The sequence below is a fragment of the Alosa sapidissima genome, chromosome 6, assembly GCF_018492685.1.
Source record: "Alosa sapidissima isolate fAloSap1 chromosome 6, fAloSap1.pri, whole genome shotgun sequence".
NCBI lineage: Eukaryota > Metazoa > Chordata > Actinopteri > Clupeiformes > Clupeidae > Alosa > Alosa sapidissima.
Genome location: NC_055962.1, coordinates 22,445,433 through 22,458,870, shown reverse-complemented (window position 1 = coordinate 22,458,870; position 13,438 = coordinate 22,445,433). Strand labels below are relative to the sequence as shown.

General features: G+C 41.6%; 2 protein-coding genes and 1 long non-coding RNA gene across 3 annotated transcripts; 2 read left to right on the top strand and 1 right to left on the bottom strand.

Moving 5' to 3' along the window:
• The first annotated feature begins 67 nt into the window (after nt 1-67).
• ptger2b (prostaglandin E receptor 2b (subtype EP2)) lies at nt 68-2,090 on the top strand. Its single transcript, XM_042096037.1, has 2 exons — nt 68-983; nt 1,190-2,090. The coding sequence occupies exons 1-2, from the start codon at nt 186-188 to the stop codon at nt 1,466-1,468; spliced, it is 1,077 nt and encodes a 358-aa protein (XP_041951971.1). The 5' UTR covers nt 68-185; the 3' UTR covers nt 1,469-2,090.
• A 520-nt stretch (nt 2,091-2,610) lies between these two features.
• Nucleotides 2,611-10,566, bottom strand: LOC121712094. The gene is made up of 3 exons (XR_006032510.1): nt 10,471-10,566; nt 9,648-10,291; nt 2,611-2,621 (listed from the first exon to the last, which is right to left on the bottom strand). It is a non-coding gene; the product is annotated as an uncharacterized LOC121712094 (long non-coding RNA).
• Nucleotides 8,460-12,613, top strand: grcc10 (gene rich cluster, C10 gene). The gene is made up of 4 exons (XM_042096067.1): nt 8,460-8,652; nt 9,071-9,158; nt 9,419-9,595; nt 11,231-12,613. Exons 2-4 carry the CDS (start codon nt 9,107-9,109, stop codon nt 11,368-11,370), a joined length of 369 nt encoding a protein of 122 aa, XP_041952001.1. The 5' UTR covers nt 8,460-8,652; nt 9,071-9,106; the 3' UTR covers nt 11,371-12,613.
• Nucleotides 12,614-13,438: the final 825 nt, after the last annotated feature.

The following is a 13,438-nucleotide window of genomic DNA, read 5'->3' as shown; positions in this document are numbered from 1 at the left end:
CATGTGTCGTGTACACTCTATATAGCGCTGCGCTCGGGAGCGCACGGCGAGCATTTGGAGACTTTAAAACACGTGCACCGAATACTCACAGAGAAAGCACAGCATTGTGTCCGTGAAGTTGTCCCTCTCCTATCGAACTGTTACAGTATATGTGTGAACAGTAGTAAGCCAAAGAGCACTTTGAGATGGAACGCACCATTTCCGTTTCAGACACAAATTGCAAATTCCTTGGCCCAGACAACCCAGGGACTCCAGCGGTTTCCGCATCCATGTTCGCGGCCGGGGTTCTTGGAAACATCTTCGCGTTGTTTCTGTTGGAGATACGACGTTGGAGGAAAAGTCGCTCTCTTTTTCACGTTTTGGTTACTGCTTTGGTTATCACGGATTTACTCGGGACGCTTGCTGTGAGCCCGGTAGTTCTTGCCGCATACGTGAGGAAGGCGAGCCTGGAAATGATGGGAGGCAGACCTCTCTGCAACCACTTCGGCTTCAGCATGACATTTTTCAGCCTGGCCACCCTGTCCATTCTGCTGGCCATGGCTGTGGAACGTTGGCTCTCCATTGGGCACGCGTACTTTTACGAGAGGTACATTACCAAGCGCTGCGGATACTTTACGATTCCTCTCATCTACCTAGTTTGCTTTGCATTCTGTACACTACCTTTCGCGGGTGTTGGGAAGTATCTGTTGTATTGTCCCGGTACGTGGTGCTTCTTTGACATGCATCCTAAAGAGCGCCTAGGTCAAATTTACGCGGGACTCTACGCATCTGCTATGCTCGTGATGATTCTGTGCACTGTGTTCTGCAATGGATCTGTCGGCTATCATCTGTTTGGCATGTACCGGAGGAGAAAACACAATCGTGGATCGTTTCGAGGACCGCGAGGTCGTAAAAGATACGAGTCCATCACTAAGGAAGTAGAGCATCTTGTCCTCCTCGTTGTGATGACCGTTTGTTTTTTATTTTTTTCTCTTCCGCTTGTGGTAAGCCAAGTTACTCAACACTTCTGAAATCAGATGTAGTAAGATTCACCCCTGTAGTCGGATAGTAGTTGGTATTCACCCATATATATTTGATTTGTTTAGAATTAGCATTGTTTTAGTTCTTGCCCAAACCCCTACTGGCAATAATTTAAATGTAGAATTGTCAGCTTTATGTTTTGATGCAGTGGCTTGTGTGTTCTTCTAAGATCCAGGTGTACACAAACTTCTTCCGAACTGAGACCAGCCATGAGAAGGACCTCCAGATGCTCCGCCTGCTCTCCTTCAACTCCATCGTGGACCCCTGGGTCTTCATCATCCTCAGCCCCTCTGTCCTGCGCTTCCTGTGGGGGAAGCTGTGCCGGCGGCAGCAGCAGCCACTGGTCAGTGTGGAGAGGACCATCCACACCACGAGACCCATCAGGCTTGATACCCCAGCAGATGGTCACAAGCTGCCTGCACAGACGCCTGTTGCCCTCTGCCCGTGAGGAGTGACGACCAGAGATAGGGCCTGGATGGTCAAACGTGGTGCACTGTGTGGCCCACTGTGGCATCCATTCGCAGTGGATGATCCAGTCAGATTGAGGGATGTCCTCCTGACAGGTTGTGTCAGAGGTCAGATGTGTGGTCACAGCTGTGGACCTACATGCCTTTGACTAAATGTGAGTGGACAGACTGCTCGAGGAGAGAGGACGGGACACAGTACAGAACGATCTGAGAAGACAAGAACTAACTGCAAGAACTAATGGAGTGCCATCATGACTGCATGGACAAGATGAGCGCGTCACTGCACATCACTATAAATTCAAGATAGCACCAGTGATGATTTTATGAAGTTTTAAATCACAAGCTTAATCTAATAATGATCAAGGCTAAACACATTAAATACATGCGTCCATGAAAATATATCAGACAGCATTTCCATGCACACAAGGAAAAAGGAAACAATTTAAAGGCACAAAAATAAACTCCAAAAGGAGTTGTCATGTCAGTTGAATTGTACAGTGTAGTTCAGTTCATGTTTCTGATTTCATTGTACACTGGGGGGGATACATAAATAATGTATATACAAAATGGATAAATAAATGAAACAATCTGTGGAAAAAAACACTCCCAGGAGAATAGCGGTATGGTCTGTAAAATGTGAACCTAATTTTCATCATGACTGTTTGCTTACAAAAGGTTAAAAATATCACAGGATGTTGCCTGAAGCCCATGAGGGAACTGAGGGCAAGTCATGTATAGTGTTCAACATGTGACGATTAAACATTCTTAACCCCAGAGGGCCATCAGCAATGTACTGCTGGGAAGAATCCAGACTTCTACAATTTTATAAACAATATAGATTTCATTGTACCCTATGTCAGAGTCAGATACTTCAATTAAAATTGCGTTTACATCTACATCTGCCTTGCTCGGTTTTGGTGACTTTTGCAGGAAGTATTTGAGAGCTTGTCCACACAAGCAGAATGTCTCAGGGCAATTGTGACATGAAATAAATCTTATTAAAATCAATCTTATTTGAATAAAGTTTGGTGGGAAGTAATGCTTATATTATATGTGATGCTTAATTAGTTACCTACAATTTCCTGACTATTAATTAGCAAAAGTTAAGACATTGATTTTGAGCAATTTCTCTAGCTATGAGGTTAGTACACTGGGGTGGGGCCATATTGGGTTATGGGAAATGTGTTTCTTTTCTTCCCACTAATTATGATTCATTGGGCTGTTGGGCACTGCGGTTTATACACAGATGTGATTAATCCTAGTTTTATTTTATTTTTAATTAGCATAAAACACTGTCCTGCAGTTTTAGTTTAGTTTTTAGTTCAGTGAAATTAAAATTAAGCACATTAAAGAATCTTTAATGGGAACAGATGAGGATATTTTTGGTGTGAGTGTGAGCAGTGCTACAGGAAAGGCTGGTTAAGCAGAGTGCAAAAGATATGGAGCAACATGTCCAAATGAACATGACACTGTACATTTAAGAAGATCACTAAACCACAGAGACAGACTATGTCTGTCATAGCCAAAGTTAACACAATACAGTGAAGTCTAGCATGTCATCCTTAGATCAGGTTAAACAGTACACTTTGTGTGTGTGTGTGAGAGAGAGAAAGACAAACTCAACATTGCCTGTGTGACAAGGGTTTGTGTATAACTCCTTTATCTACTTAACAGGGCCCTGAGGAGGAGGCTCCTTATAGGGTGTGAACAATTCTCTGTGTTCTGTTTGTCTGTCAGTGCTCTTTAACAGTGTTTGTTTAAGACTTCATCCTGCGATGTCAGTTTAACTGTGTTTATTTCCGACTTAACCTGCCCTATGAGCACTGTCATTTTATGTGCCACAAAGTGTGCAAACAATTAGTAAGCAATCTTCACACTATGGATCAAAACTGAAGTAAACATGGTCTTCTTCATCTTCATCATCATCTTCCTCCTCCTCCTCGTCCCCATCTCCGCATAGCTAATTAAATTCCCAGGCCTTTCATGCAACACTGTTCCAATTAAGAATTTGAAACAACACTTAAGTCTTTGGATCACTGTGCACCTCAGGCTAGGCCTACTTCATCTTGCGAGGCTGTGGTTTGTTTCAGTAATTTAGTGATCTGCGTATGAATTGGTTGTCTTACCCCCAGAGAGAGAGAGAGAGAGAAAAAGAAAGGACAGATGTGGGAGACTCATGACTTTATAACCTGGATTATTGTGTCCTATACTGCACACTTGACTTGGACTCTGGTCTACAGGGCCCAAGGCTTTGTTCCATGTTCTGTGGCTTTGAGTATAATTAAGCCTCGGTTCTCAACAGCGGCAGTAGTCTGTGTGTGTGTGTGTTTGTGTGTGCAGCTGTGTGTGTTACACATTGAAGAATTTAAGATAACTGGCGTCCGGTTCTCATAGTCAGTACAAAAATATATGCTCTGAGAAAAAAAAATCTATGTGACTCTTGTCTTGTTCTGTAATTCAAAGCTAAAAGTTCAACATGGCTGAAGTGTATTAATCAGGAAATGTCCACAGAGACAAGCATCCTTGCCGGCCAGATATCTCCCATACAGGCTACCACACAGGATAGGATATAGTCCAACAGTGGCAAAGTTCAGAAATGCTAAAATGACTTACTGTAGCCTAACTTTAGCCAGTAAAGCTTTTGTTCATCAAGGGGTTAGTGCAGTGGCTCTTAAACTTTTTGTCTGGCGACCCCCCAAAAAACATGGGCTAAGTCTCGCGACCCCTTCTCTCTAATCGGTGGAATTTGGTTTCCAAATGTAGCGAGATGGGCATTGGAAGCAGAGGCAGAAAATGTCTTCTCTCATAGGTAGGCAATGTCAACATCAAAGGCATTATGTCAATGGCAGCTTTTGACTAAAAACCTTTAAAAAAATGTCTTTAATCCAGACTGCAAATAATTTCGCGACCCCTCCAATATTTTTGGCGACCCCCAGTTTGAGAATCACTGGGTTAGTGTGAGCAGTCTGCAGACAGTGACCATTTCCCAAAGACAGACTGGGAATGCAAACACAGAGCTCTATTAAAGAGAAAAACAAACAGCTACTTGCCAATGTAAATATTTCTGTTCGAAGCGCAGCAACGCAAGTCTCACTATTGTTTAGTATAATTAATGCTTCAGTTCAATGTTCCTGTGCTCGTCAGTGTCTAGTGCCATCACGCACAGGCTGCTAAAAGTATCTATGTGGATAGGCTTGCCATAAACAGAGGATCTTTGTAATATACACAGACTTCCATTAACAGGAGGCCTGGATCAGATGCAGATAAGATTTACGTACAACACATGCCTATATAAAAGAAATGCAGGCTACTCACACTATTCTGTAATACTTTATTCTATAATATTTTTTAAATATAGACAAAAACGCCTCATAAAGAATTATCGTTTTTTTAAACGTTGACATGTCAGGCTGGGAAAATCTCGAATGGGAATCGTTTTCTCAAAACTGATGTAAAAAATATAGGCATATTTTTAAAATGTTCTTTGCTTCTGAAGAACTTGACACCATTTGTTTCTGCATTGGTGGGCCTTTGTTTTCAATGTTATTAAAAAAAACATTTGACTGGAAAACTCCATGTACCTTAGTCACACATGGCCCTAATTTGAGATGTCGAAATAACACACCACACTGTAACCATCTGAAAATGAGGTCAGTAAAAAAAAAAGGATCCGATATGTCTCACATGGATCTCAGTATACAGCAAACGCTTAAACAATCTGTGTCCTCTGTTTGTGCACGTTGGCCAGACAGAGCAGCTTTGCTGATCAAAAGGAAAACATGCTCACAGTGACACAGTCCAGGAATGTGTTTGTGCAAAAGAGCTGAGTTTGAAGCTGCGCTTACACTATACACAACAAACACGACCTCTAAGCTTATGTGAGCACATACACATCAACACCCACTGTTGCAGGCACAGATATTTAGCTGACTGTAGTGCGGAGCTGGAGTCAAGGTGTGTCAGACACACGGACCACATCAGAACCAGTCAGGTTTGTTCCCAAGTCACCCTGGCCGGTGGCGTTGTGCCCATTGAAGCTAGGCAGCGATACGTCCACATGCCAACATGCCCAGACTTTGGTTAAGTTCCCCCCAAAAGTCTTTGAATATGCAGATTCAACATAATCGTGTCATCATTTTCTGTCTATCTCACTCCCCCCCCAACTCTAATCGTGCCCACCCAAAGTTTTAGCTTGCGTAACGTAACGTCCCTGATGCCGGCCATAGGAACCATGCTCTTAGGATTGAGGAGGCAGGGGTGTGGTTTGGCCAACTCTGGGCTGAGGCATTTGTTTTGTCCTAGACAGCAGTGCCCACTCTCAAACACAGATGGGCCAGCTGGTCCCTCTCAGCAGCAGGGGAAAAACTGTGGGAACCGAAGGCCTTATATACTCCATTACAGAATAGGGGGTGTGGGGGTGCTATGAGAGCACTGTGCCGGCTATGATTGAGTTAGCTTTGTGTTTAGAATAAACATTGTGCAGTATATGAAAGGGAGAAGAATATCAATAATGGAACATGATGGTATTATCCATAAAGAGCACCTATCATTGGCAAACACTGCATACTTTTTCCCATGCTGGGTCCAGTGAAACTTCTGGAAAAAAATGCTTAATATAACAACTGAAAAATATTCCTATTTTCAAAATCATTCCATTTAATTGCTGATAGCGCTGAATGGGTTTGGGTTTTTGCTAATATATTTCATGTTTTCACAAAAGTGTGTTCGTATGGGAACTCTGTGGTTTCATAGTGATGCAGGGAACGTATTTGTGGAACTCTAAAATAACTTGAGCACTTAACCTTGCAAATTGTGAGAGCACTGGTGACAATTTGAAAACATTAATGTAAAGAATAATATGAGAAAGATCAATACAGTTTCAAGAAAAGAGCAAAAATGCAACAAACAAGGTGCAAGAGCCCTGTTGAGTCAATATGTTTATCAACGCAAAACTGCTTTTCTTTCTTGTTTGTTTTTTCTATGTTGTCCTTTTGTTTCTGTGTAGTTCTTGCCTGTTCCCTCCATTAAAAAAAAAACAATTCTTCTCAACAATCCCAATGAAAACACATTTCTTCTTGACACTGTCTCTTTTGAACATATTCATTATTTTAAACATTGAACGTTTGAAAGCTGTCTCTCTGTTCAAGGAGCTGCTATATTATTTTTAAAATATGTAAATCTCTGGAGTGACTATCCCTGTTTATGGTTTTGGTAGCAGATGTTTTCATCCAAAGCAACTTAACATCAGAATAACAATGAGCAATAACGCCAAACATTAGGCCTATACAATAACATTGAAAGTAGCAATTCACAGTCTCAGATTCAGGGATGGATTACTGCACAGGCCTAACGGGCCCAGGCCCAGGGGCCCAAGGGGTCAGGGGGCCCTGAAGCCCAAGCCTTTGCATGGAATCATTGCCTCAATATCAACAAATCAGGATGTAGGCTATGAATCTGATTGAATTTAGTATTGGCCATCCCCAAAATGCACCAGAATACAGGAAATCACATCAAACAAATTAAAAAATTTCTTGGGGAGGACCCCCAAACCCCCCCTCTCACATATACGACAATAAGTGGGGGGCCCTTAATACATCTGGGGCCCGAAAGTTCATAATCCGCCCATGCTCAGATTTGGGGATGGTTTGAGGATTTACAGTAGGAGAAGTTTTTTTGGGAGTTATCAAGACGTGCATGTTACATTATGTTCCCAGGGTCTGAGACAGGACAGTTGAGAAGGATGGGGTCATGGACTTCCCTATGACCCTGAAATGATCTCGCAAGGCCACCGTGACTTTCTCTTCCTGGAAGCACATCCTGCAACTGGAACACATCACAGCAGCCTGTGTATATTTGGACTTGTGTTGGTATACAGGGTTGAAGTGATGCTACTGATTTGTTTAGCACTGAGTGGTGTTGTTTAGTGTGGAGAGGATATTCGGGGGTGAGGGGGTCACAGGAACTCACTCTGGGAGTATAGCTGTCATTGTGCCGTCATCATTTACTCATATGCAGTTCATCTGACCTGACCTGAGGTTGACAGGCACTCATTTCCAGTCAAAACACACAGCGACCCTTCATAATTATGATTCATAGATACCTCAGAGACAGAAATAAAATATCATTAAAATAGATGGACATGGGGTAAATTACAGTAAAGTGCCGCCTCTTAAAAAAACAAGACCTAGCCTACACTTCAAGTTTGTTATTGCCTTCGGCTATAGACAGGTCATTATTACAAAATTTCTCGATCGGGTTGATGCTTGTGTCAACTCTGACATCACAGTAATGCCTGAACAAGCACTCAGGCCAAAATGACACATTTTCCTACCATGGAAATCCAGAGTTCTCGTGAAAGCACAATTTGAATTGTGTCTGCAAGAGACTCTGGCAATGAGTAATGATGCACGTTAGGCTACTTTTGCCCCTTGCTTCGCGGGGAACCAATCACATTGGTGTATGATATATGCGGGCGAGAGGCAAGCTAATCAGATGATGAAAGTGCTGCAACATTGGAAGTCCGGAATCAGCCAGTAAACATTGGTCGTCGTGTTATCCAATAGCGTCGAAGTCCGGAATCAGTCAGAGTAAACATTGGTCTAGTGTTATCCAATTGCGTGCAGTGAGATTTTCAAATGCATGCTTGGTGTCGCCCCTCGAATTGGGTCATTACATCATTCGTGGCCAGACCCTTAATCTTTCTAGATTGCAGGGTCTGGATTTTCCAGGCTATGTTGCTCCCTCAAAACACTTAAAACATGCAGCAAAAGCAAATTCTGCCTTCAAAGAACTGACTGCTGCTGTGCAAAAGAAGATGCTCATGAAGACCAAGTGGATCCCAGTTTCTTCAAACAGGTCAAAGCAATCGAGAAAAACTGTAACCCTAGGAAATGGGAAATGTGCAATGCGAGAGTGAGCGTAAAAGTCCTTGACTTTTATTATGACACAACATCCCGGCATCCTGCGCCGGGCCGGAAGTAGACTATGTAATTCTTGTCGCCTCGAAAAACATAGGTGGGCTCACTTGAAATGTCTCTATTGTATTTATATTAGATATCGAATACAGACTAAAGACCCTGTATTCCATGAAGTTGAACTTTGTGCTGTAGGTAATCTGGTGGATATAACGAATAGCGAAGTCAGATATAGGCCCACGAAATTTAAGGTAAGACATTGCTCTTATCGACATTTGATGTGTGAATGAATGCATCCCTGTCTGTCGGACTCTAACGTGATTATTCTGTTGTGATTTATATGGATAGTGGTCTGTTTTGGGTTTAAAACATTTAACATTCCATTGCACTAGGTAGTCCGTGACTGTGAATTGTCAAACACCAAATAGTTTATTCATTCGTAACAACACAAAATATTGAAACTAGTGATAAACTCACCTGGAGAGGAATGTGACAGTAGCATCAGAGATAAATGTGTTCTAAGTTTCTAAGACTCTAGATAGAACATTTAACATTTTAACATATATGAACATCTACGTTTAATACTGTAGCCTAGGCTACATTTGCTGCATAGGTCAAGTACGGTAGCCCAGAATTCTTCTTAATGCACAGTGTTTGGTTGTTTTGCAGGTCCTCTAGTACCCAGCGGTGGTCAACAGAACCAAAATGGCATCTGCCCCTGCGCAGCAACCCACACTCACAGTGGAACAGGCTCGAGGTATAGGGCTACCAATCAGTAGTTGGCACATTTGATTCATGTACACTTTCAAAAAATGGTGGAGACAGTTGCACAGTAAGATTTAGGGTGTTTAGGGTGGTATGGAATAGATTGGAGCAGTGTTGTTGATCCAGTAGTCCAGAACCGAAGTGTGTGATTAATTTGTGTGTGTGTGTGTGTGTGTGTGTGTGTGTGTGTGTGTGTGTGTGTGTGTGTGTGTGCGTGTGTGTGTGCGTACGTGCATGCTTGTGTGTGTGCAGTGGTACTGAGCGAGGTGATCCAGGCCTTCTCTGTGCCGGAGAACGCGGCGCGGATGGAAGAGGCCAGGGAGAGTGCATGCAACGACATGGGCAAGATGCTCCAGCTGGTTCTCCCTGTGGCCACCCAGATCCAGCAGGAGGTCATCAAGGCCTACGGCTTCAACAACGAGGGCGAAGGTAAGGTCTGGAGGGTCTGAGCTGGAATCTGTCTGTGTCATCGATGTTGTACTTAGCTGTGTTCTCTATTATGTAATTTTGTGTTCTCTTTGTTGCTATCATGATCAATGTGATATGCGTAGCTTCTGATGACACATGGAAGTGCATCTATGTGCATGTGTAGGTGTTTCAGCTGTGTTTATTTTGCAGTTATGTCACATGTTATTTTTATTTTTTTTATTTTTAGTACCCTGGCTGGTTGTAGTACCTGCTGGGTTGATTATTTCAAATCAGTGCTCCTTACTCAGCGTCACAAAATGACTTGGTAATCAGAAACAAAGCAATGACATGAGATTATTATAGTAAGTAGGTAAGATTTATTTATAAATTAAATTTTAATTTAAACACAGCTTTCACTGACAAAACAAAACAAATTACATAAAAATAAAATAAATGAAAAAGGTAAACAAATAAATACAGTGTGAGACCTACAACAGCAGACAGACACAGATCAACAGCAACATGACAGCAACAACAGTAGGAGACATGAAGAGTTACAGATATGGCAACAGAAGGAGGGTTAGGAAGCTTGGAAAGCCAAAGAATAAAGGTGGGTTTTGAGCCTTGACTTAAAAGCAAAGATGGAGGGAGCATTTTTAATGTCCAGGGGCAATTGGTTCCGCAGCCGTGGCACTGCAACTGCGAAGGCTCTGTCACCTTTTTTTTTTTGGTGGGGGGGGGGGGGGGCTTTTTATGCCTTTAATGATAGGACAGTGGAGAGTGACAGTAAGCGAATGGGAGAGAGAGCAGGGGTGGGATCCGGAAGGTACCACGGGGCGGGAATCGAACCCGGGTCGCCGGCGTACGGTGCATGTGCCCCAGCCAGGCTCTGTCACCTTTTTGTTTGAGCCGTGACCGAGTTACCTGGAAGTGGGCTTTGCCTGTAGATCTGAGAGACCTGGGGACTTGGTGGGGATGGATGAAATCAGTGGCCTGCCCATTAATATACTTAAAAACAATCAGAACGATCTTGAACTGGACTCTAAAATGAACAGGTAGCCCATACAAGGAAGCCAGGACTGGAGTAATGTGCTCATGTCTCTTAGTTAGTACCAGTCAGCAGTCTGGCAGCCACATTTTGGACCATCTGCAGATGATTGATAGGGACTGGGGGAGGCCTAGAGAGAATTGAAATAATCTAGCCGTGATGCAATAAAGGCATGAGTGACTTTTTCCAGATCATAAAAAGACAGAAAAGGTTTGCGTTTGGCAATTTCTCGTAACTGATCAAAGATGTTTTGACAAAAGATCAGATTTGTTTGTCAAGACAAAGCTCTGAGTCAATGTTTTTAGCATGAGACTAGAGATATGGGCAAGGTGATCTAGCTGGCTGGCAAGAGTGTGTCTAGATTTGGGAGAGCCAAAAATGATTGATGCTGTTATAATTACACTATTATAAAACACTATTCACGTGTCAACAGCTTTCATTTCAAGTGTGTAAAGAAAATGACATTAAACATGTATCAAGTTATGTTTTGTAATTTAATTTTATCATCATGAATGAAATGTGTGTCCTGTGCTCTTTCAAAGATTCTTTAGAGGTTGATGAACTCTGTTTCTTGTTTCATAAGGATAATAATAATGTCTTTTTTCTAGGTGTCCTGAAATTTGCCAGGCTGGTGAAAATGTATGAAACACAGGACCCAGAAATCGCAGCCATGTCTGTCAAACTTAAGTCCCTCCTCCTACCACCTCTTTCAACACCTCCGATTGGAGGAGGCATCCCAGCCTCCTAGGCTGGCCAATGATCTGTGTGGAAACCACATAACTTTACTATGGTCATTCTGTGAAAAAAAAAAATGAAATTGGAAAAAATGCAGGAGCATTTTTTCATTACAAAAGGGTCATTCGTAGTCTAATGGGATTCCATTACATTTTTTTTTATAACATTCCTATGGCATTTGTCTGGAGTTCAGTTCAACAGAAGGACCGCTACCCTCTTTGCCAACATGTAAGCCAATGCCATTGTCCAGGCTACTGATCCTGTTACATGTGCTCAAATAATATAAAGGCACAGGCCATTATTCATTTTTACCCAGGTTAGAGATTTGGAAATAGATGTGTGTTTTGCTTATGCTGATGATAATGACTTTTCAGACATGTCTGTTTTGTACCATACAGCCTACCTAATGTTAAAAGACTACTCAGTTTAAAGTGCTTATTTCCATAATGCATATGTTTATTCCTTATACTCCTGCTCCTATTACCCTGACATTTTAACACATTTTCAGTCCTGTGCATCTTACCTTTTCTGTCTGCAGAGGAAACACAAAGTAGATGCCACATGACAGTTTTGTTGCACTGACTGAGAAGGCTTTTATATTTAAATGGAAACATTGAATAATGAAATGGAGGGAGAACCATGAATGCCAACAGCAGCCAATTTGCCTGTATGTTTTAAAACGTGTATATATATATATGTCTCATCTTCTACATCGGTTGACAGCTTGCCTACTATCATTGAAAATGAACAGTTGGTTTGTGATTGTTATTATTTCTTAATAAATGTGTATTGGTAACAACGTGGTCTCATAGACCTTACAGTTAACAAAAGTTGCTGGATATTTTTGATTACCCCAACTGGTAATTAACCTTTTTTTTGACAAGTGATATTTAACCTATTGTTTCTATAATTGTTTATTTTGTGTTAAATTGTATTGACATGTTGACAAGATATAACATAAAATGCAAAACAACTTACTCTGTGCCACCATTCTATTTGTCAGTTAGCATACAACATGTTTGCCCATATACACAGCAGCACAATGTGGCACATTTACTTAATAAAAATATCTTTTGATGCTGCAGCAGTCACTATTCAGGTAGTTACTGAATGATTTAAGTTTTCATTCCAGTAAGAAAAGGTTGTCTCAATCTATGCATCTGACATTTGTTGCTAATTGTCTTATATTAAAGTATACTTTTTTTTACAATTTTCCAGAAATTTAGTTAAGTGAGGAGACTGCACAATTACATTCAGAAAAAAGTAGTTTCAGTCAATCTGCTTTTTCTTCAAGCTGCCCATGAATGGAACTCAATACCAACCCACATTAGAGACTTAACAATACACACCACATTCAAATCCACCCTAAAGAAGAGGATAATCAGCAATCAGACCTATATCATCCAATTCTAACAGAATGTCTGCGTTTTTTTGTTGTTTGTTTTTTTACCGGCAAATTATGCTGCCTAGGCTATATTATTATTTCTTGTTGTTATGTGCTTTGTGTCCTTTAACATTTACTATGTACTATCATATACCATGAAGTGTATTCTTTTGTGGTGTAGGGCCTATCTGACCGTTTAACACCGGTCCATGGACAACAGAAATGGCATGTTTGCATTTCATGTTTATTAATGTGCAATGTCCATATCAAATAAAAGTAAATAGGCAAAAAAGGCATCTCTTCTCCATAAACGAAAGAGGGAGGGCGCACAATTTGGCTAGTTATCACTGGGCTGTTACTCTCTTTTTTACTTCAAAAGAACGATAATCCCATCATCCCTCAATATTCTAAGAGTGGTTGGTCATATATGATATCACAATGCTAGTATTTATTAGTCACATTTTAGCCACTTGTTTGATGTCTTGCAACGTTGCTACGGACGCACATTCTCAGGTTTCTGAACTGACGTTGCCTGTTGCCTTGCTTTTGGTGACAGCCGGCAGTGTTCAAAGGTTGCGACAAAACCATCTTTATTGTGATAAACTATTGCCATGGCAAAGGCAAAACACGACGAACTGTCCGAATTAAACGTGCGGAGAGAGACGTGGTGTCGAATTGAAGCTGACAGTAAATTCTG